This window comes from Tenrec ecaudatus, chromosome 8 (assembly GCF_050624435.1).
Source record: "Tenrec ecaudatus isolate mTenEca1 chromosome 8, mTenEca1.hap1, whole genome shotgun sequence".
NCBI lineage: Eukaryota > Metazoa > Chordata > Mammalia > Afrosoricida > Tenrecidae > Tenrec > Tenrec ecaudatus.
The window spans coordinates 111,107,944-111,133,240 of NC_134537.1; the positions used below are offsets into that span (position 1 = coordinate 111,107,944).

The following is a 25,297-nucleotide window of genomic DNA, read 5'->3' on the forward strand; positions in this document are numbered from 1 at the left end:
CATGGAGCTACACTAGAGCTCTGGAGCCAAAGGAGCCATGTAGAGACCCCTGACAGCGCTGAGATGTTTCCACTGCCACTGTATCTGCAAGACCTTCCTCCTCCTGGCCTGTGATCTTCCTGCATTTGGCGTCATTAAACGTGTTTCATGATTCCAAAGAGGAATTTATAGATTGGTGTCACACATAAAGGCTTGATCTGGATTTGGCTGGGATGGTTTCTCAATATTTAATTGCTCTTGTATATAAAGCTCTTTCTTATACACATATGAGTGTCTCTATGAATTTGTTTCTCTAGTCAATCTGGACTATCATATTATGATACCTTTGGAGCGGGGTACTAGAGAAACAAATTGTGAAGATGGAGAGTGGATGTTTGTTAGACTTCTGCCTCATGGTAGCTTTTTATCTTTGGCTTACTGGAGTTCAGATATGGCCGCGCAGTTTAGTGGGCTGTTTTTGATTAATTTGTTTGGTGTTGTCTTTGGTTAATGGTATCTGAAATGGTGAAAATGATTGTGACAAATCAGGTGGCAAAATCACCCCTTGAATTTCTCAGAGCTGCTCATTGAAAATGGCTGACCAAAGGTCAAAATAGCTGACACAAAGCCTGGATCTGGTTTGATGCTGTAAGAGGTGTAATCCTCTATTTTGTATCAATAGAAAATTCAGATAAGATAGATAGGCATTTAACTTGACTGTTTTAAGAAATAAGCTTAGTAACTGATTGTACTTTGTTTATACTAATTCCTTCTTATAATTGTTGATATAACAATTAATAGAAATGATTACTGGGAAGTATAAATATAGAGAGCAAGAAAGCCCACTTGCCTTGATCCATTAAAAATCTGAACCTTTAAATGGGTTATAACATACCTGCAAAGAAGGATCTGAAGAGATGAGCCCTAACAGTGCTTTGGGGTACTCAGGATGCTTGTATTCAAAGAGTCTTACCTAAGGGGCCTCTGCTGACGGATTGAAGAAAAAAGGGAATTCTTTGGATATTTGAATTTTGAACTAGTGGTTTTTGTCAGAAGCTGGGAAAAAACTGGAACCATGAAGAAAAATCCTCTCTAGGACTGAACATTAAAGAGAGCCTGTAGCACCCTGACCACCTGGATCCACTTGCTGAGTGGAAATGGGAGAAGTGCAGGAATAAAGAGATGGGTTGAGTCTGGCCACTGACATCCATTGACCTGATTCACAGGAACTAGAGAAGAAGTTGAGAGCAAATTGACTGGTCAAGTTCATGACCTAGCACAAGGGAGCTAGGCTTGTTCAGAATTTGTGACAAGTCCATGGTCTCAAGGCGAGGTGACCAATGGGCACCCTGGTGAGGTTAAGTAAGGCAGCCCACATTGAGTTGACCAGACCTGACCAGATGAAGAGAAGATTTTTGAGCCTGTGAAGTGGTGCATATTGCTGCTGACTTTATGGATGGCCTGTCTGGATTTGACTTTGCTTATGGATGCGGAATTCACAAGGTTCCAACGGGAATGAAGATTCTCCACGTCAAAGAAAATGATTTTCTCCTCAGGGTTGATGTAAGTGGGCAGTACAGAAATTAGATACCCAAAATGGGGAGGACTGCTTTAAAAGCATTAAGTGGTTGGCTTACAAACTTTCATAGGTGGGGAAACATACTCATGGGATTATAGAATCAAGGTGTTACTGAACTGCAGGATAGTTAGGCATAGGATATTTTTCTTTCTTTCACATACAGAATAATGGTATACATTTTAGTTTTATCTTGTTAGGTACAGAGGTGACTTTGTTTGAAAATGAGATATGGCTGAAGAGTTGTGTGAAAGTGTCAACGTGACAAGGGGTGGTCGGTGGTTGTTATATAATCTGTTGTCAATGAGACATAAGGAAGAAAGGGTGGAGTTGAGCCTGTCAATCAGGTCCCAGCTTGATGATCTCATTTGGAGGTGCTAAGGAGATAAATAGCTCGCTGTGGAGAAGATACATGGAAGCACACTAGAGCCCTGGAGCTGAAGGAGCCACGTGGAAACCCCTTACAGCCCTGAGATGCTTCCACTGCTACTGGATCTACAAGACTTCCCACGCACTGGACTGTAATCGTCATGCATGTGTTTCATGAGTTGAAGAGGAATTTATAGATTGGTATAGGACATAGGGCTAATTTTGTACTTATGGGCTTGATCTCGACTGGGTGGTGATGTTTTTTCACTATTCAATTGCTTTTGTATATAAACCTCTGTCTTATTCACATGAGTCTCTATGAGTGTGTTTCTCTAGTCTACCCAAACTAACACAGCGACCCCACAAGACAAAGTAGAATTCCCCATAGGGTTTCTAAGACTGTATTCTTTATAGAAGCAGTTTGCCCAATCTTTCTCCCTCAAAGCAGCTGGTGATGTAGGCTGCTGACCTCTGGGTTAGTAGGCAAACGAGCATTAAACCATCGCACTACCAAGACTCCAAACTCTGAGTACCAGTTCTAGGGGAAACATCTCTCAGTCTGCTCTAGAGAAAAGTCTTTGTCCTTTGCAGCTTCTTTCCTCTATTTCTTGGTGATCTGCACATGGAATCAATCTTCCTATATGTCCTTGCTTGCTTCTGTCCCTTCCTGCTCTGTCCATAAGTAAAAAATGGCATGCTTAAAATATAACGTAGACTGCTCTAGAGTATTAACATAAGAGAATCACATTCTCAGATGGGATTATACCATATTTTAGCTAACACCAAAAGCATGCCATCTCAATTCTGATAACGAGCCTCCACATGTATCAGATTGACAACACATTTTCCAATTCAATCTAAAAGGGGAGCATTATCCATTTCACACAGAGAACTGAAATATCTCCAGAGAAGACGTGCGGAGATATTTGCCTCCAGCCATTGCCATTAAGTACATCCTGCCTCATCGTACTCCTATAGGCTAGGGCAGAGCTCAGAGCTAAAGACCTATTAACAAAAGGAAGAAAAAAAGTATGTCCAATATAAAACTGAAATTTTTTCCATTTTATTTCAGAAATAACATTAAAATGAGTCTTTTATCCATAAAAGAACAGTATGACACCATTCTGGTCCCAATTATCTGAAATGATTTGTTCCTCATTCATAACATACAGACCCAAACGGAATTTAAATGAAGCTGACGGAAACCTGACAATGATAGAAATTTGTTTCAAGTACATATATTTCTTATTTGTAATTGTGTAAAACATGGCCACCCTGGAGTCACAGTGGATAAATGCTTGGCTATTGACAGTTTGAACCCACCAGCCACTCTGTGGAAGGGTTACAGCAAGCAGGCTGCTTCTGCAGTTACAGCCTGGGAAGTGCTACTCTGTCCCACAGGGTTACTCGAAGTCAAGACAGACCCAGTGGACCTCCAAAGCCAAACGAAACTGTCTGCAGTTCAGTCAGTTTCAACTCAAAGCTACCCTACAGCACAGAGAAGTGTCCCTGTGCTTGTCAAGGCTCATCATGGCCTTATGGACAGGGTAGAGCAGCCACAGTGAGTTTCTGAGACACTAACTCTTTAAAGGAATAGAAAGCTCTTTCTCCCAGAGAAGCTGGTAATTTCAAACTGTTGGCCTTTCAGATCACAGCCCAGTGCATAACCACTACATCACTAGGGCTCCTATTGGCTGATTACTGCTGTGCAAGTCTGAAAAAGTATTCTTCCTTTACTCTATGGAAGCAAAAGATACTATTCATTCACTTGGAATAAATTCTTTACTTGAAAGTATCAAGAATTTGTATAACTTCAATATATAACTACCTAGAAATAGTGACAACTAAAATTTTATAAATGACACAACATTTAGCAAGTTACTTTTTTGAATTGATGACAGTCTAATGTTTTCTCACTTGATACGTTTAAAAGGATATACAACAAATATCTCTTTGTAGGGCTTGTAAGGAATTACCTATAGCTGGGAGGGGAAGGAAGACGAGGAGGAAGGAAGGGAGGGAAGGAAGGAAGGAAGGAAGGAAGGAAGGAAGGAAGGAAGGAAGGAAGGAAGGAAGGAAGGAAGGAAGGAAAGAAGGAAGGAAGGAAGGAAGAAAAACAAACCTTGGAGTCCATTGATCTGTTTTGGAATATGAGAATGCCTTGTAAGGTTATTTGTTGAAGAGAATCTAAGAAATATTTTAAGATTCGTTCTCTGTTTTATAAACATGAGAGGAAGATTTACAGTTTTCCAACACAGGCCGAACTGGAAAACTTCCATATCTTTTGAATAAAACTTAAAGGAAATAGATCTATCCTAAGGCAAATGATTTCCCAGATCTATCCTAAGGCAATATTCTGATGAAACAAACATGGTATATCGTTAGAACTAGCCACCAAGTGGGGAACCCTGGTAATGTTGTTATACATTGAGCTGTAACCTGCAAGGTCCCCACTTTGAAACCACCAGCCACTTGGAGGGAGAAAGATGGGTTTTTCTGCTCACACACACAGTTACAGTCTCAGAAACTATGAGTCTGCAATGAGTGTGGCTTAATTTTGAGCTCTCAAGTATATCGCTGTGTTTCATTTTGACAGTTAGATGAGAAAAATGCATTCCCTTACTCTCAAAAGGGAGGTTATTTTACAAGTGGATGAATATTCTGTGGCACTACAGTGTTTGGGACTAAACTCCAAAATCTTAGGCTTTGGCATGGTTGTTGTTGTTAGGTGCCACTGAGTGGATTCCATTCAGAGGGATCCTCTATACAATAGAGCAAAACATTGGCTGGGCCGGTGCCAGCTGCACAATTGTTCATATAGTTTAGCCCATTATTACAGTCACTTTGGCAATGCATTAACAAAAAGAACTAGAATTCTATACACTGTACAAAATAAACAAATTTTCATTGTTTCTGTGCCTTTTGTTAAAATGTGGTGCAAATGAGTAGTTTTAAAAGACAGTTACAAATAAATCCCAATGACTTTTAATACTGTATGAAAATATATCAACTACTCAGAGGGCTGGAGCAGTGCCCCTGTACATTGTTTCCTTTATCTTTTTTATGTCTAAATAATATGCGAGTGTATTTTCTGCTCATATTTTAAAATATTAAGAAGAATTTTCAACTTCACAAAATCAAATATCTTTACTGCCATTCATTGGGCAAATCAACTTTTGTCTAACTTTTTTTCTCTGAAAAGTATTGCATAGAGACCTAAAAACAAAAATATTCCGAGTACTCATTGCTATTCTCCTTTCTTACAGGAAAAAGTAACACTTTATAAACAATCATTCAGTGATGTGAGATGAAAGAAAATAGTCATGGAAAGAGCATGTGTTTATTTGTGCTTGAGGATGATCATGACTGTTTGCTTCACGAAGACACAGAAGACCCTTGTGTCTTCAACGTACCACTTACACACGTAAAGATAACTTTGGCCCAAAGTTTACGAGGGATAATCATGAGTTAGTGACCCTAATATGGGTACCATGGTTAAGGCTAAAAAAAAAAAAAAAAACCAAACCAGTGGCCTGTCAAGCAAGTTTTGACGCAAAGCAAGCCCATGTGCTGCAGCAGACGGTGGTCCGTGGGCTCTGCACGGCTATGACCTGCTGAAGGCAGGTGACCAGGCCTTTCTTCCAAGGAAGCTCTAGCTGGGTTCAAACCACACACCTTTCAATGAATAGCTACGTGCTTTACGAGCTGCACCACACAGGGACTCCTTAAAGCAAGCAGAGAGAAATATGAAAGTATCCAAGAACGTTCTATAAAGACAAGTCCTTTATCAAATGTTCTCTAATTAATAAAAATGAGAAATGTGTGTATAAAATTATTCCCTTTAAAGAAAAGAATTAATAACACTGTAAACCCCTGGTACGATGATACTAAGCATAAAGCATTTCAATATTGCTTGTGTTCTTTACTGAGTTTCTTACTTTCCGTATTACTGACTAGCCTTCTTTACTATGAACCATCATTTAAATTTCTACTTCGTATGTTTTTGTTTTACAAAGAGTATAGTATATGCATGAAGTTATTTTATTTTGTCTTATTAGGTTTTAAAAATGAAAGCAGACTTATTTCATAGAATTTGCTGCGCTTCTAGAGAAAAGGATACTGTCTCATGATCGGTTATTGCCACTGGCATTCTAATAACTTTTTTAAAACAAGAGTCATTTTTATGTCCTGTCATAAGCAATATATCACTCACTCTCAGGGTAATAGAATAATAGAAAGACAACATGTGGAAAGATGAGAACACCAATAGAGAAAAAAAAATTCTTTTTTCACTCACCTGAGGCCCATTTCCAAACACTGAGGTCAAGTGCATCTAACTAGAATTATAAAGAGGAATGAGTTTTTCCCACAAAGAAAAATCCTGAAGGAAAGAGCATAAACAGTACCTCGCACACAGGTTACTTCTCTTCAGGAAGAAAAGTAAGACTCAAACTGGTAAAGATGAAATAAATCAATGGACAGTCTATTTATAAAGCAATCTTTCCTTAGCTAGTGCCTAATTTCCTGTTTAATTTGTTTCCTAAATAGTACTTCTTTAAACAAACAAACAAATCCAGATAAAAAGCAGTATTCACAGTTAGTTCAGAAAATTACAAACTACCCACTTAAGAGCATCTATCTGGCTCACAGACTATAGCCCTCCCCACACCCAGTCAGTCACTTCAGATGATTTTCAATTTCCACAGTAAAAAAAAGAGTCTGGCAATTCTAAACCTGCCAGAGAAAATGGACAATTTTAAGATACTCTATATTACGACATTCTACATAAGCCGGAAAAGGAAAAGGGCTGCTCGTCTATACCAGTGTTACATACATGAAAACTGCTTCATGGAAACCAGATAGTACTGATCAAGTAGTCACTAAGATAACATAATCCTCAGAAAGGGACGGTATTCTCACATAACTGGGAACATTGAGGCTATTGTGTTTGGCGGAACCAAAGACTGTAGGGAGTTAACAATGAAAACAATGACACAAAATGGTGTCCTTATTTAAAATGAGGCAAGAGAATTTTGACCTTTACTCATAGAAAGCAATATGCATTTAAATTTAGGACAATAAAAAGAATATCAGTATACAGTTAAGAGTAAAAATATAAAGAAAATGATTGAACTTTGCCTAAACAGTAGCAATTTTAGAGAGGTTATAAAAATTTTAATACAATATGGTGGTCATATATTTTATTGGCCAAACTGTTACTCCCCTCCACACCTAAGCTGTGATCCATTTTTTATTAGCTTTTCATGCAAAATAATTTAAAACTGACCAAAAAATTGAAATCAGTACAAATGCAACCTATATACCTGTCATAGACTAAATTATGTCCCCCTAACAGGTTTCAACTTAGCTGGGCAATGATTCTAAGTCGTTTGCACTATACATACTGAGGTAATCATCTTCCATGATCTGATCTGATGTATTCATCCAATCCATTGTATGGCTTAAAGTAGGCACCAATGCCCTTGGAGACTTGGTGGCATAGGGGTCATACGATGGGCTTGCTAACTGCAAGATCAGTGGTTTGAAATGACCAGTTGCTCCTTGGAAGAAAGAGGAGGCTCTCTATTCCAGTAGAGTGACAGTCTCAGAAACCCACAAGGGCAGTTCTACCCTGTCCTACAGGGTCACTGTGAGTCAGCACCGACTTGATGGCAGTGTCACCTTTTATTTACAAGAGATAAAAAGAGAGACAAATAAACAAAGAATGACCTGCCTACCACCCAAGAGAGCTGGTAGTGAGTCTACTGTTTGGATTCAGCGTCCCTGTGCTGAGAACCGCCTAAGCCCAGGGGAGGAAAACTGCCAAGATACATGGAGACCTCCAGAAAACAGCAAGGCTACAGATGCTGAATGGAGACAAGAACTTCCCCAAGAGTTGTCAAGGCAGAATCAGACTTGCCCTGGAGCTAGTATACGGAACTTGGACTTCCAGCTTCCTAAAGTGTGAGAGAATAAATTTGTGTTTGGTAAAGCCATCCACTTGTGAATGTGTTAAAACAACACTAATAATGACTAAGGCAATATTCAACAATTTTTTTTATCATTTTGCCACAAATGCTTTATACCTACTTCTCCCTTCCCCTATATGTATCTATGTAATACCCTTCTGAAACCTCTGTGAATATTGTAATACACTGTCTCCTGGTCTTTTATTATTATACTGTCTATATATTAAAATCAAGGATACTTTTTAATGTAAGTACAATGCACAGCAACTAAATTCATTTAAAAATAATTTTAGCTAATATATAGTACATACTCTAAATTTGTCTATTCCAATAATACTTTTAATTAGTATTTCCCCTCGAGTTAAGCATATAGTATACAGGGGACTTCAAATATTAATGGAAAATGTATACATCTTTCAATTCCCACCTCCCAAATTTATTTTTCCTTGAACTTTGAAAGCCCCTCCTAATTTGCATTTAGTTGTCATGTCTCTTTAGATTCCTCTAATCTAGACTAACTCCTAAGGCATTATTTTGCCTTTCAAAACACTGACTTTTAAAGAAAAAATACATCCAATTATTTTATAGAATGTGCCCAAGGCTCTGTAGTATGCTCCATTTTTACTAGAATACAACACAATAAATTCTGTGTGCTTCTCAGGTTTGGGTCTGGGTTGCTTTCACTAGCATGCCAGATGAATTTTGCTCTCACCGCTGGTGTTAGGTAGATTGTCTAGTTGGTTTTTGTAAGAATCAATATAGGGAAAAGCACACTGAGGATCATGCAGATATAGTACTTTTTAAGCAAACAGCCCATGAGATTTAGGACTTGCTAATGAGTCAATCTTTATTACGATGGGTATATATGGTGGTTGTAAAAACTGCAAAAAGCTAGTCACAAATTCTCTAGTGCTAGAGCCTTAGGAATTGTAGCACCTGTCTATGACGTGATTGTAACCTTGTGAGAAACACTGAACAAGAATTATCCCATTACGTTGCTGCCAGATCCTTGATTCTCATAAACTACATAAGATAATAAATGCCTGCTATTTTATGTTAATTCTTGAGGCAATTTGTTAGGCAAAATTAAAATCATTACTGGAAGGCCTCGGTTTCTCATTGCTGGACAAGGAGAAGAATATACTGAGCATGCGGCAGCAGTTTATAACATGGCTGCCTGTCTCCTCCAGAGCAAGTGATGCGAGAGAATGAGAAAGAGGTCAAGACATGAGTCGCAGTCAAGTACTAGCCCATCTTAGAGGGACTTCTTCTCATCCCGTCTGCATTACGCTACTGACCACGGGGCATAATCCTGGTGCCATGTGGGAGGCAACGACACAGAGGGGTGAATATCAGGGGGCAAGGTGATTGGAGGTCTTGTTACATGCTAGCTACATTTTGTTTCTTACCCCAAAAACATACTGTATTTCATGTACCAGTATAGCTAGAAATCTTGCCATCAGTTCAAAGGCAACGTCATTATTTTACAGTTAAGAAGTACTCTGTTGCATGTTTTCACCAGTGGTTATTCAATCACTCTTCTATACTTGAACATTAGGCTGTGGTAGCTGTAGTATGTAGTCAATCCAATTTCAACGCCTAACAATCCTACAAAAAAAAGTTGTCCCATAGGGTTTCCTACATCACAGTCTTTATGGGAGCAGCTGAGAACTTAAGCAGGGCTTAGTACTTTGCAATTTTAAATAATAAACTTTTGCTTATGTCATATTTTAATTGTCAAAAAATCTTAAATTGTTAGGAAGACTTATATGCATTACCAATACATGAAACCCTTGAGAAGGTCACAAACACCTTTTTGAGAGATTTAATCTGACATTTAAAACATCACATATTCATTCAACTCTAAGCTCTAACCCAATGGAGAGGGACGTTGATGGTGATGGAGGGCGAGCATTGGACTACTAAAGGCAATCAAACCCACCAGCCACTCCCTGGGAGGAAAATGAGGCTGTCAGCGCTTGTGATGATTTATAGCCGTGGCAACCCTGCATAAGGCCGCTATAGCTGAGACGTGACTAGGAGGTGGTGGGAACTCTATGGAGCCCTTCTACTCTGCACACATGGGACACACATGACTTGAAATTGACTTGAGGGCAACCATGGTAGTTACATAATCTGTTGTCACTTTGAGACTGAAGAGTGAAGCCATGGAGTTTAGTGTGTCAATCAGGTCGCAACTTAATGAGCAGATTTGGAGCAGCTAAGGAGATAAATAGCTCACTGGAGGCGGGACACACTCACTCCCTGGGAGACATGATTGCTGACAAGACACATAGAGCTATGCTAGATCCCTGGAGCTGAAGAACCACGTAGAGAACCCTGCCAGCGCTGAGATGCATCTACTGCCACTGGATCCACAAGACTTTCCACCCACTGGACTGTGCACTTCCTGCATTCGGCATTATTGTATGGCTGTATGAGTCTAAAGAGGAATTTATGAACTAGTATTGGACATATTGGTTAATATTAGACTTATAGACTTGATCTGGACTGGGCTGTTTCCTTAACGTACAATTACTCTTTGATATAAAATTCTCTGACACACGAGTGCCTATGAATGTTTCCCTAGTTTACCCAAACTAACACAGCAACATACAACAACCATGAAATTAGTAATGTCCCACGCACACTACTTACACTCAAATATCTCTGTGATAATACAGACACAGATAATAGTAACATCAACAAACTATGCTACTGCCATGGAATCAATTTGTCTTATATTGACCCTATAGGACTGTGTAGGATTGCTCTTTGGGTTTTCCAAGACCGTACATTTCTACAGTAGCCAACAGCCTCATCTTTCTCCTTCACATAAGCTAGTGGGTTAAAGTGAACTACATACCTTGCAGTTAGCTGCCCAATATCTAACCCACAATGACATTAAAGCTCTTTATATTAGGTAATTAGTGTGATAGTTAGGTTTTGCCTCTTCTACAACTTAAAGAGCCATTTTCTTGACATAAATATAATGCACATATACACGTGTGTACCTATATGTATGCTTATGTTGTACACATATACACACAAAGGGGTACCCCCAATATAGAGGAAATTTTTTAAAGCTATGTATTTAAATTTCTTTTAACAAAATAACCTTATCACCTTCAAAGTACTCTCCATTTACACTTAAGACATTTGTCAAATCTGCGATTCCATTCTTGGAAACATTTTTGAAACTCATCTGTTTGGATGGCTGACAGCACCTCCCTCATTTTTTTCTTCGCCTCCTTTACTTCCTCAAATCACTGTCCTTTCATGTCTCTCTTCATTCGTGGAAACAAAAAGTTGCAAACAGCAAGGTCAGGTAGCAAGGTGCGTGGAGTAAGAGAGGCATATGGTTTTTTTTTTTTTTTTTTTTGCACTGAGATGCATTGCCATGGTGGCAAAACCAGTCCCATCTGCCACAAATCAAGGTTTTTTTGGTCCCACACTGTTATGCAATCTTTTCAAAAGTGCTAAGTTGAAAGCTTGATTAACAGTCTGACCTGATGGAACAAACTCCAAATGCAATTCCCCCCTCACATAAAAAACAAAAGCATAGTTTTGGGGGCATACCCCCTTGTCTGCATATACATATAGAAGAACAGGCAACAAAACATATATGAAAAGACTAAAAATAAACCTAGCAAAATTTAACAATTGATGAACTCTGAGAAAAGTACAAAGGTATATTTAACATTGTATAATGATCTTTTCTAAAGGTTGGAAACTTTTCAAATAAAAATTTAGAAAAATAATGGTAGGAAAGTTTGACATTAATAAAAGTTTGACAGATTAATTATATAATTAATAGCTCAGCAGCATTAATGATTTAAAATGCAATATTAAAGTAAAAATAGTTGAATATTCATTAAATAGTGTAAGCTATACCATTTTCTGTCTTAATAAATGCAATCCATCATCTTTGTACTTGTCAGGGGTCTAATTATAAGTTTCTTTTAATATCACTAGGGTTTTTAAAAGACGGTGATGGTGGTTGCAGAACGCGCTGAACATAACTATTGTCACTGTACTGTACCTGCAGAAACGGGACTTTTTAAAAGGCAGGTAGCCTACAGACAGACATGAAAGCAAGAACAGAAAGTAAAACGGTGAGCTTTATTTATTAATAATTTAAACATTCATGGTTTACATAGACAGCAGTTAAAAGGTTAAGAATTACAGCTGAAATGCACACACATGGTCCATCTAAACTGTATACAAGAAACTTGCTTTATGTCGGCAGGCTGAAACTCTAAGAATGGAAAAGATCTATTATGCACACATCAATGTTTTAAAAAGTTGGAGTGCAACACAATATGAGATAAAACAGAATTGAGAGCATAAAATTAACAGATATAGCAAGGGTTTTCATATAATATAATGATAAAAAGGTCAAGCCCACCAAGTAAACAGAGCAATCCTAAATGTCTATACACTAAGCAATAGAGCTACAAAATATTTGAAGTAAAATCTGATAGAAGGGAACAGAAAGAGATGAATCCACAATTCTAGTTGGAAAGTTCCGACAGCCTTCTTTCGATAATGGATAGCATGAAACTGAAAATTATCAACCCTATCAGGATATAACTAATAATTATGGAACACTTCTCTTGTGGGCAGGAAAACTACACATGCTTTTAAAATACCGTATACACTCGAATATAAGCCGGCCCGAGTATAGCTTTTAAAATACCGTATACACTCGAATATAAGCCGGCCCGAGTATAAGCCGAGGCACCTCATTATTACCTGGGAAACCAGAAAAACTGATTGACTCGAGTATAAGCCTAGGGTGTGAAATGCAGGATGAGAATTAACACAGAGACCAGAGGGGAGAGACAGAGCGCAGCCACAGACACATCCTTACCAGTTCAGCTGCCAGGTAAGTGAATCACTACAGGTGCTTCTGGGAATTGGAGCCGTCCACGTCATAGGACGGCTCTGACTGGTCAGATGTGAGTAAACAAACATTCAAAGCCCTGCAGTGTCAGCGGGGCTTTGAATAACAACGGAGAAATGGAAATAACCTCGAGATACCAGGCGCTCGTGCCTGTTACCTCGGGGGAGGGGGAATCAGCGAGATGTTACACCTCACTGGGGTACCACTGACTCATTTATAAGCCAAACCCCAGTTTTTCAGCACACATGGAGAACTTATTCTGGATCATTACAAAGTTTATGCTTGTTTGCTTTTGTTTTCAAAAAACTGCAGTTAACACAGTTTGAGTAAGACCAAATGAAGTTAAACAGACCACAATGAGGTTAATCATTATTGGAAAGGTAATAGAGACATCTCCAAATTTTTATATTCTAAACAACCTACTTCTAAACAATTTTATGAATCAAAGAAAATGTATCATGGAAACAAGATAGCTTAAACTGGATAAAAATATAAGATATAAAAATAAGGCACAAGTGAAATAGTAATTAGAGGAAAATTATAACACTAGAAAAGAGGGAAAGTCTTGAAGCCAATTATGAAAGCAAACACTTCAATAATCCAGAAAAACACTAAATTCAAACTAAAACTAACAGAAGGAAGAGAAGAAAGAAGAAAATTCAAAATGATGAGTTAAAGAGCTGGATCTCTGTAAGGGTAAATAAGATTACAAACATATAGGCAAGACTGACAATGAGAAAGAGAAAATACAAGTTATTAGAAATAAAACAAGGAATATTACTAAAGACCCTACAGACACCAAAGCCAAATAAAGGAAATATTACAAATACTCTATATAAATAATGTGAAAACTTGAATGAAATGGACCAATTACTTGAAACCCATTACAATAGCTAAAGTTTTGTGTCAACTTGTCCAGGCCAAGATTCTCATTAGTTTGGCAGTGGAGGCATACTAATCCCCTACAATGAGAGCTACCATAATATAATCATCCACAAGATGATATATGCTATGAGCAGCCAATCAATCAGGAGGAACTGTGACCTGTTTCCAAATAAGTAGATGCTATAGTAAAGCTTGCTTGCTTTTGCTGCATCCGGCTCCTGGTCCTGGCTCCTCATCTTTCTTCCAGTTCTTTGGACTTGAGCCAGTGGACTGCCATGTTGTCTGCTGACCCTAGGTGTTAGAGTAGCCTGTTATCTTACATACTGACCCTGGAGTCATTTGCCTCTGCAGCCAGAAATCTGCTGTCTGACCTGTCCATCTTGGGTTCATCAGTCCTTACAGCTATATGACCCTGAACTTGGAATGTGCCTGCATTTACAGCTGTATGTGCCATGGAGCCCTGGTGGCATAGTGGTTACGAGTTGGGCTGTTAACTGTATGGTTGGCAGTTCAAAACGACCAGCAGCTCCAAGGTGGAAAGACAGGGTTTTCTACTCCCATAAGCTAGAGCAGTTCTGTCCCGTCCTATAGGATTACTATGAGTTGGCATCAACTCGATGGCAGAGAGTTTGGTTTGGATTTTGGGATATATATATATAAAAGCTCCAATGGTTTTGCTTTTTTTAGCGAACTCAGCCTAAGACAGAGATAAATGATCAAAATGCACATAAAGAGAAATACAGGACTTAAATAGCCATATATTTATTAAAGAAATTGAGGCAATGATTGATAGTTTCCAGAGCATAATAAAAAGCAGGTTCAAGTGGTTTTGTTGATCATTCTACCAAATACTTAAGAAAGAAATGATACTTTACAACTCAATACTTTACAGTTGTTTTCAGGAAACAAAAGCAGAGGGAGTACTTCCTAGCCTATTGCACAAGCCAAGCATTCCCCGTACAATATCAAAACAAGCTAAATATATTACAAATAAGTGAAACTAGAGAGCAATCTCTCATGATGGAAATGATGTATAACCTGACTGTATCACTATCAATATTGTGGTTGTCACACTGTACTATGGAAATAACAAAATGTTCCCACTATGGGAAAGTGAGTTAAGGGTAAACAAGACTGCTCTGTGGATCTAAAATAACATCAAAATAAAAATTTAATACAAATACAAAAAACAAACTCACAACCTTCCTCTAGTTCTTAAATACTTCCTCCCCCACCTCTCCGCAACTCTCATGATCCCAACTCTACCTTGCAAACCTGGTTAGACCAGAGGATGCACAGCAGTACAGATGGGATCTGGAAACACAGGGAATCCAGGACAGATGAACCCCTCAGGACCAGTGGTGAGAGTGGCGATACCGAGAGGGAAGGTGGGGTAGAAAGGGGGAACTGATCACAAGGATCTACATATAACCTCCTCTCTGGGAGATGGGTAACAGAAAAGTGGGTGAAGGGAGATGACAGGCAGTGTAAGAGAAGATAAAATAATAATTTATAAATTATCAAGGGTTCAAGAGGGAGGGGGAAGTGGTGAGGGAGGGGGAAGGAAAAGAGGAAAATGAGCTGATTCCAGGAACCCAAGCAGAAAGCGAGTTTTGAGAATGATGAGGGCAACGAATGTATACGTGTGCTTTACACTGTGATAAGAGTTGTATGAGTCCCAATAAAATGATTTTTAAAAACTGCATAAAAATTGTGCTGAAAAACTCAGCTTATACATGAATATATACAGTAGCCAGCCCCTGGTCAATGTAGGGGTGAGCTTCTAAAAGTTCGTGGACAATGGAATTAAAAGATAATGGAATCCGCCCCCCCAAAAAATATAAAAGAACATAGCTATTAATCCTTATATGACTAGGACAACAACAAAACCTAAGTGTTATACTTTAGAAACAAGTGTTAACAATAATTATTTTAAGAAATTTTAAAAGAACCATTTAAAATAATAATTTGGTGGTAGTTGAAATTACAAATTGCAACAAAAATGCTATACAATAGCTACTATTTGCTTCATAAAATGTCAGCTTCTCTTTGGGTACATGGTAAAAAATTATTGTGCTTCACAAGTATGAATGTCATCTTTGATGAGTTGAAAGATCATATGGGTTTTAAAGCCTGCTGGTTCATATTGCATGCAGACACAAAGGTTGATGGAAATTACCTTGAAGTTCTAAAATACTGGAGTTATCTAAATAAAATGAAAATCTTATTCTTCCCACTCTGTGTATGTACATGCATGTGTGTACAGGCATGCACATCCACATGTGGATGAAAGCCTACAGTTCAAGTAAGGTGTATTTCCATTCTTTGAGCTGCCTCTTAAACAATGACCAACTCAAGCATCTTAAACACCACATCTTCCTTAAAATTCAAAAATATTGTTTGTTTGGCAAAGTATTAAATGAATGCTAATCAAGTCTGCAGCAGTGTGAGCCAGGACTAATCTGCAACTACAGGTGTGCAACAGGGGTGTATAGCTAAGGGTAAGCCAAGCAGTAGCAGGGCAATGACCAAAAGAGAATAAAATTAGTTCCTGGATTGACACTTGGAATTCTCATGTGGGAGCTGAAGCTAATGTGAGGAAGCATTTAAGAACTAGAGAAAGGTTTTGAGTTTCATTGTTGCTACACTGAAAGCTGAGTGTGACTCATCTCCTTCCCACTACCCCTCTCCAAGGGATGTCCAGTTGTCTACAGATGGGCACTGGGTCCCCATCATGCACTTCCCTTATTCACGATGATATGATCCCCCTCCCCCACCTTTGGTGCTTGAAACCTGGTCCTCTAGGCCCTTCATGATCACACATGTTGGTGTGCTGCTTCCATGTGGGCTTTGTTGCTTCTGGGCTAGATGGCCGCTTATTTACTTTCAAACCTTTAAGTCCCCAGACTGCTATACATGTCTCTTGATAGCTGGGCACCAGCAGCCTTCTTCACCACACTTACTTGTGCACACATTCATCTTCAGTGTTTACATGGGGAAGGTGATCACACAATGATGGTTATTGTTCTTTGGTGTTTGCTACCTGATCCCTTCAACACCTTGTGCCCACTTAGGCTTGTGTGCTTCTTCTCTGTGGGCTTTGTTGCTTCCGAGCTAGATGGCTGCTTGTTTGCCTTCAAGCCTTTAAGACCCCAGACGCTGTATCTTTTTGATAGCTGGACACCATCAGCTTTCTTCATGTTTGCTTATGCACACGTCTGTCTTCAGTGATCACGTCGGGAAGGTGGGTATCATGGAATGACCATTTAGCTGAGCAAGGTTTTCTTGTATTGTGGGAATGCACGCAAGGAGGCCCAATGTCCACCTGCTACCCTACTACTAAACCTAGAAATATATGCACATAGGTTTATTTCCCACATAATCATAAATATATTTACATATGTACATCTCTGTATTTAGGCTTCTATGTATGCCCTTTGCCTCCTACTCCTTTCCTCTATTTCCTTACGTTTTCCTCCTGTCCCACTGCCATGTTCAGCCTTCATTCTGGTTTCAGTAATTCCTCTCAGTTACCTTGCCCTTGGTGACTCCCTACCAGTCCTCCCATCCCCTCCCTGGCACTGGCTTTGAACCATTCATTGTTCCCTTGTCCCTGAGATGGCCAACACCTCCTCCCTTCCCCAACCTCCCACACTCTCATGGTTCCTCCGGGACTGTTTTCCCATTATTTTCTTCTCACATTGCTTGTCCAGCCTATCTTATATAGGTGGACAGGCAGATATAGTCATATCTGCATAAAAATGCAGATGGCTTTGACAGCACCAAAGTGGCACCTCATAACATGGCGTCGACAGCAGCAACACTGACATGCTAACAAACAAAAAAGCCACTGACATACAAAATTTAAAAGAGAAAAAAATAAAACAAAACAAAAAGACAGCATCCCTCCCCCCAAAAAAGCCTGTTAGTAGTTCAAGGTCTGTTTGTTGACCTTTAGGAGTGTTTTCCGGACAAGTCTGATGGGGTGCCACGTCCTGGCCCCAAGGTCCATCCTTTCTACTCCCTTGGGGCCTCCTTGCTCTGCTTCCCCTGCCACTCTATTGCACGCCCCCAGAGTTCATTTACTCCAATGCCAAAGCAAGAGAATAAAACAAGTAACATCATCCGGTCTTTCACTTGGCTGCTCAGAACTTTTTTTTCACTGCCATTGTGTTATTTCCAACCATATTGACCTAAAAACAAAGTAGAGCTGCCCCTTTGTGTCTCCCAGACTTTAGATCTGTACAGGGGCAGAGAGCCTCTATTTCTCCTGTGCATTCAAATCAATGGCCTGCAGTCAGCAGCTCAGGGCATACATAGCCCACCACTAAGCCACCAGGACTCCTTGCTCAGAACTTTAGTCATTCCAAAAAGAAACTCTAAACTTATGATTTCCTTTAACCATATCATTCACTTACACAATTCCAGTCAAGTATTCTCTTTTAAATATCTAAGTTCACCATGTTTGCTAGTATTTTCTTGACAATGTGTGGATCATAACACACAGCATTGAAAAGAAAAGGAATTCCAGAACGCTTCATTTTGCTCATGAAAAACCCATACCTGGCAGATGTTCACACACAGAGAGAGGATATGTTAGGTAGTTGAGCAGGGATGCGGGTGTCCATGGTGCATGCTCAGAAATTCGAGCTCCCGGCCAGGAGCTCCCGGCCTAGGTCAACGGTACACCTGGATTGACCCATCTAGACCTTGTGAATTTAATTCAGCCAATGGGATCAACCAGTACCATCAATCACACCTCGCAACAGGAAGGCCCTGAAAAGGCAGGATCTTGAAGCCCATTGTGCTTGTGCTTCGTTCTCGTTCTCTCGAGCTGCATCTGGGCAGGCTGTGCAGCAGTCTCCTCTGGCCTCAGGACTCCACGTGTGGGGGTGAAGTGCCCTGAGGGAGCCTGTGTCAAACCTGAAACTTCTATCCTTTATAAAACTCACTTGGATCACAATCTAGGCTTCGAAGTGAATTCTTTCTCCTGCGGGGCTAGGGTCTGGTGGATTTCTCACACAAGATATTTAACAGATAGTGCATGGTTTAAAATCATGAGAGGTGTACCACCAGTTGCATTCTCTCACCATACTTATTCAATTACTATGCTGAGTGAGTAAATAATCTGAGAAACTAAACTATATGAATAAAAGTATGGTATCATGGAAAGCAAAGAGAACCCGAAGGACTTACTGATGAAGATCAGACTACATACAGCCTTCAATATGAAATATACTGTATATACTCGAGTATTAAGCCGACCTGAATATCCATCAAGGCACCTAATTTTACCACAAAAACTGCATTAAAGATGTGCTGGAAAACTCGGCTAATACTCAAGTATATACGGTAACTCAATGTAAAGAAAAATCAAAACCCACATAACTGGACAATAGATAACATAATGATAAATGGAAAAAAGATTGGAGTGGTCAAGGATTTCATTTTACTTGGACCCATAATCAATACTCATGGAAGCAGCCATCCCAAAATAAAAATTATAATGCATTCGCCAATCTGCTACATAAGAACTCTCCAAAGTGTTAGCAAATATGTAACTTTGAGAACTAAGGTGTGCCTAAACTTGTCTCATAGGCATGTGGAAACTGGACAAAGAATATGCAAGACTGAGAAAGAATTGATTCATGTGAATTATACTGTTGGCAAGTAATATTAAAAGTACCATGAACTGTCAGAAGAACTAAGAAATCTGTCTAGAAAGGGGTACTGCCAAAATGATCCTTGGAAGCATATTCCGGGCCTCAGCTTGGTAGAGGCTCAGTGAAAATCCTCAATGAGAAGGACAGACGCCGTGGCTGCAACAATGGTCAACCATAACAGAAGTGCTGAGGGTGAGGCCCACAGGGCAGCGTGGTCTTGTTCTGTGGTAACAGGTGGGGTCAATTTGTTGGAGCAATTCCAGGGCAGCAAACAGCAACAAGCTCACCAGCGTATATAACCAAGTCTCTTCACTGTAGAACTAAGGGTATGCTGTTGCTTTGTGCAGCTCTGTAAAAATCCATGCATTATTTCTGGATGAAAGTTATCAGTCACATACTTATTTTTCAACGTTCTGTAAAGAGATATTTGTTTGTTAGCTTCCTTTAAGGAACATACAGATTACCTGTATTCAATTTTGCCTGATGCACCGAAGTAGTAATACAAAAGGAGAATACTGAGAAGTCGTTTTCAGGAATCAAAATTCCCAGAGACAAAACTAAGAACAGAAACTTGACTCTCAAGTGACAGTGGTGGCCTGCACTGGCAGACGAACCAAGAGGGGAACATCAAGCAGGATAACCGGAGAATTTTAAATCCCGGCCTTCTATCCAAGGGACACCTTTTATTAGCATTTACTCCTTTCAATTTAGCTTTCGAAATAATAGTCTCACCATAATTCTACTGGAAATAACTGTTTAGTACACAATCTACACAGGCCAAAAAACATTCTGGAATATATTTCATGTAACTCTTATTTCACTGTATTATATAACATAAATGTATAACTCACAGCAGTTTATGTTTTCAACAAAATTCACATTAATATTTGCTTTTATTTTCAAGCATATCTGTAAAGTTGTATATCATGTCCAAAGAATTCAATATTCTTGGGAGGGAAAAAACAAACGATGAAATCAGTATTATGGCCAAGAAGAACTGACTCTTCCTACCTCAGAAAAGAGCGATCCTAGATGCTTTTGAAGCAAGTTTAATCGCTATGGAATCTGTCCTCCAGAAAGCTCCAGTCTCCATGAGTGCTCCCTGGCACAGCTCTTTCCCAAACTACCAACAGACAATATAATCTCCTTTAAAATTCACTACTTTGTCTTTTCTGCAAAGTGAACCTGAACACAGAACTGTTTCCATAGTGTTGAATTAAACTAATCTAACAAATGGGCAAGGTAGGCGCAGAGCATGGAGAGAAGACAAAGGTCAGAGGGAGGACACCTGGATACAGAGACAAATCTTGGTCAGCATTTATTACCGACCTCTACGGCCCTATTTCTCTCTTGCTCAGAAACGGCTCTAACGCTGTGATTGTTGCCCAGAGCAATGTTAGGGGGAAAAAAGAGCAAAAAGGCTCTAAGCAGGCTTTAAGCCACACGTTCCAATTCCATTATTTAAGATTATGTATTTATATTTGCATTTCTTCTTGGCAACGCTGAATTAAAGCAGCCTTGATGATTTAGTGTATATTATTTTGGTTCCGCAACTAAATCACTTAATATTTTATTAATTGGGAAAATATTATTCAGATTCAGCAGACATTAAATTCATTTCAGCACAGTAGGAGGCTGTCTACGCAGAATAATTAAACAACATTCTATAAATTTTCAAAACATACTCTATTCACCTCAGAATCTTTGTTCGAAATGCCTAACAGGGGCTCTGAATGCAAAAGTGAACAAAAGATTGACTTTTTCAAACAGGGGCAAATTGAAGAGGTAGTTAAAGCCCTTGACTTGTACGACACCTAAGACAACACTCCCGCACCGCAGTGACAATGACTCCAATTACGAAGGTCCTTCAGTAATCGAGGGCCAAGGCAGCAGAGCTGAGATACGAAGAAGAAACGCAAAAATAGCTCCAATGCAGCATTTTGAGATGGAAGATCAATGAAAACAGTTTCTCAATATCTTATCACTCCAAGCATGATTCCCTACATTGTTATGAGAGATCCTTTCTACTTCAATAGGTCCTCTTTTGCTGGTTCTTGACATTTACCTTAATACATTGATATTCAAGTCAAAAGTGTGCATCATCTTAAATAAAAAGGTACGCATGGCTTCAGTTAACAACTACTTAGCTATCACGATCAACAGTAAGTGAAAACGCACATTGTAAGAATACAAATGGGTATCAGGGAAGAGCAGGAACACATTTCATTTAACTATCGATCCAAGTTAAAGGCAGCAGGTTGTCTTTCTGATCACAACTACTTTTACAGCCACACAAATACCCTTCTTGCTTGTTCAACAGTGAAGGACTTAAGAATCAATGGGGGAGAAGATGCAGTTCAGCAAAATTATGATATAAACAACAACAAGCGGACTAAAGTATCAGTGAATAATGCATGATATCATTTAATGCTATGATTCTCAGAAATTCTAAGTAGTAGAAGCAATCCATACTTCTGACAGCAAAGCAATTAATGAGACAGTTAATCTAGCAAATCAATAATAAAGTAGTAGATAATGGCATACATATTTGTTTAGCTTTTTTGGGGGGGGATTCAGCACATAAAGATTTTCCACCATCAAATTAGGAGTTCCATAAATAAAATAATCCGGTAGCACTCGGTCTTCTTACCTGTAAGGACAGCTTTGGCTGAAGGATCAGCCAGGTCCAGGGCCGATTTCCCATCAGTGTTCCGAATGTTTGGATCAGCTCCGTGCTGCAGTAGCACTGTGCAGGGAAAGCAGAAACAGTATCTTACCTCAGGGAGACAGAGATGATTTACTGCTAAGTGTCGCCTCGGCATGGTGTAGGCATAAACATACATTGCACAATGTTTTCTCTTTCAAAAAAGATGGGGGGGGGGCGTGGAGAAAAAGGTTGGGGTGGGGGTGGGGGAGCACTGCAGCAAAAGATCCTCTCCAGAGTGAAGCAAAGTTGGCAACTTAGGGTACAGTATTATCACATGACTTAACATCATAAACATGAAACTAGAAAAATCTTGAAACAGACGGTTTGGTTTCCCTCCTCCCACAGCAGGATGGGAAGCTGTATGCTCACTGCCTCCCACTGTGAAAAGATGCTAACTGTAAACCTGCCCTGGCTTTCCTACCACCATTGCTGCGTGTTGCTGCCGCTGCTGCTTGACTGCCGACTTTCCAAACGCTTCCTCTCCTCAGAACAGTTACAATAACCGCACGGGCCTTTCAGCGGCTCACAGCTGACATATGAAAGTCACGAGAACATACTGGCTTGCTTCCAAGAAGTTTAGCAGACATAGATATGGTATGCTACTCTTGTCCCCTGCAGTTTAGCTGCCAAAGAGAGCTGCCTCACACAATATTCTTTCCATAGAAAATTTTCAGAAACAGAAACTCAATCACTGTAATGCATGCTAAGAAATGAGTGAAGAATAGCCAATAGTGGATAAAAGTAGCACCAGAGAATTAATTCTTAAGTATGGGGGATTCTACAAGAGAATTACTGTTTCATTTACAAACATGTCTTTTCACCTCTAATGTGTGAGTATATGTCTGTGTATTTGTGTGTAGTGCTAGTCGATCAATAGTTTAGTGAATGAATATATTAAAACTAGTTCAAATAAGCACAGTTCAATTATAAGTAACTCAAATAGTTCAAATACATAAATAAGGTTTTATATATGTCTGAACAGAATGGATGTTACTCTTCACCACTGTAAATTAGCATAAATTTCAAACAGAATAGAAATATTACATTCAAATGATAAGTGGTTTAAACACTTTATGTGGGATCTAAACACACCTGAGCAACTAAAACCCAACATTGCATTAACAGTTTCATTTTAAGTATTCACGTACTCTGAAACACTTGGAAGGTAATCCACTTGCAGGTAATAAATCCTGCTGCTTATACAGCTCTTCCTCTTGCATGCACGCAGAAGGCACCGCATCCATAGCTTTGTTGTAACACACAAAGGAACAGTCTTATACGGCACTAAGGGTACAGCTGCTGGATGGTATGCATCTGCACCCCTTGTGTTAGTTCTGGGATAGAATAAAAAGCTAACCAAGGTCTGAGAAGATGCACAGTGGGATTTTGTGACAATTCTCTGTATTACTGCACTCTAAATGTAAACAATGAACATGATTCTTTCCCAGATGTTTATAAAATAGAAGTACCACAATGTAGAATTGCATTTACTTTCATCATAATCGCTGGAGCAATTACAGTAACACTGCTTTAATTCCAGTGGGGGAAAGTGAAGATTTTATTAATAAGAAAGGGTCTTTACCATGTATCAAATGTGAAGCTGACAGCTACCAGCTTTAGTTGCTGAATGATCACATGCAAAAGGTAGGAAAACAGAGATAACAGCTACCATGAAAATCAGAGCTTTCTACTGCATGCCTCAAGAACTTCAAAGCCTACTTTAAACAAGAAATACATACGTTAATTTAACAGGGATTGGCAAAATACAATGAGAGTTCTCATTTCTTCGCTTAATGTGTGGCCAAGGCAAAACACTGAAAGCCTCACTGCACACCCACTGTCGATGAGTCTGTTCCGACTCTTTGGGGCGGGGGTAGGGGGGAACATTACAGGACAGAGCAGGCTGCTCCACAGGGTTTCTGAGATTACATCTTGATGGGAGCAGAGGCTAAGTTCAAACCTCTGACTTCGTGGCTAGCAGCCCAATGCTAACCACGAGCACGCTGGGTGCCTCTAAAAATCACTGGCTAAAACTCTCATCCTTTACAAATTGTAAGCAGTATTTTAACTTACAGTTTTCCTAGTGTCATAGAAATCTGTCTTTATCTTAAAGTTTAGTTCAAGTTTTCTTTTAGTTTAACTGGTTTTAAGGAGATGACGGATCCGTGGCAAGTATGTCACTAGAAACGGTGATTCACAGGGTTTTTGATGGCTGATTTTCTGGAAGAGCTTTCTTCCATGGCACCTCTGAAGAGATTTGAACTACCTACCCTCTGGTTAGCAGCAGCATGGTGTATTAATGCCACTTGCACCACCCATGGATTCCTTGGAAATATTTAATCACCAAATAGGGAGTTATAAAAAACAAAACCAAACTTCAATAGAATTAAGAGTTTTAGGAGAAGTAAAAGTACATAATTTGACTACAGCAGGAGTGTAAACGTATCTAACTTTTATGAAAGTTAAGAGTTTGCTGGGAGAATTAAATGAGAACACAAAAAGGTATGCCAATCCCAAAGTCTAAAAATCCATGCCAGCTCGTGGTAATTTAAAAGCACATTAAAAGGAAGGCCCTTCTTGAACTCACTCACTCCAGGCTACGTACGCTCTAAGGCAGGCGTCCTCAAACTTCGGCCCGCGCCACGTGCGGCCAGCCAAGGACATTTATCCCGCCCGCCAGGTGTTTTTGCCCCGTTTGTTTTTTTATTTCAAAATAAGATATGTGCAGTGTGCACAGGAATTTGTTCGTAGTTTTTTTTTTTTTAAACTATACTCCGGCCCTCCAACGGGTCTGAGGGACAGTGAACTGGCCCCTGTTTAAACAGTGTGAGGACCCCTGCTCTAAGGCAAAGGCCAGCAAGCAATCACCACTTTAGGCAATGTGGGCCCTATGGTCTGTCTCAACTACTCATCTCAGCCTCTGCTCCCGCATTACAGCACAAGCACAGTTACAACAATACCTAAACAAACTAATGTGGATGTACCCCACCAAGAAACATTTAAATACCGATGGTGCCAATTCGAATGTCATTTAATTTTCACCTAATAAAATATTGTTATTGTTATTCTTTTAACCACTTACAAAAATAACTTGCATGCCAACTAAAAACAGGTGGTAGAATGGGTGTTGCCCATTGACAAGTTTGCCAGCCCTGACCTTGGGCACTGAAATAAAAAGTGTAGCCATGGACCAGCCTGGTCCTATAACTATGTGAAATATTATCTCCCTGAGATAAAAACAAA

At 39.5% G+C, this 25,297-nt stretch overlaps 1 protein-coding gene across 2 annotated transcripts in view; it reads right to left on the reverse strand.

Moving 5' to 3' along the window:
* The window catches only part of TNKS (tankyrase), a 206,762-nt gene that overhangs the window by 120,517 nt on the left and 60,948 nt on the right, over window positions 1-25,297 (reverse strand). For both annotated transcript variants that reach the window (XM_075556739.1, XM_075556737.1), the window contains exon 3: window positions 21,998-22,093. In XM_075556739.1, the coding sequence (XP_075412854.1) occupies window positions 21,998-22,093 (96 nt within the window). The remainder of the gene's footprint in view (window positions 1-21,997; window positions 22,094-25,297) is intronic.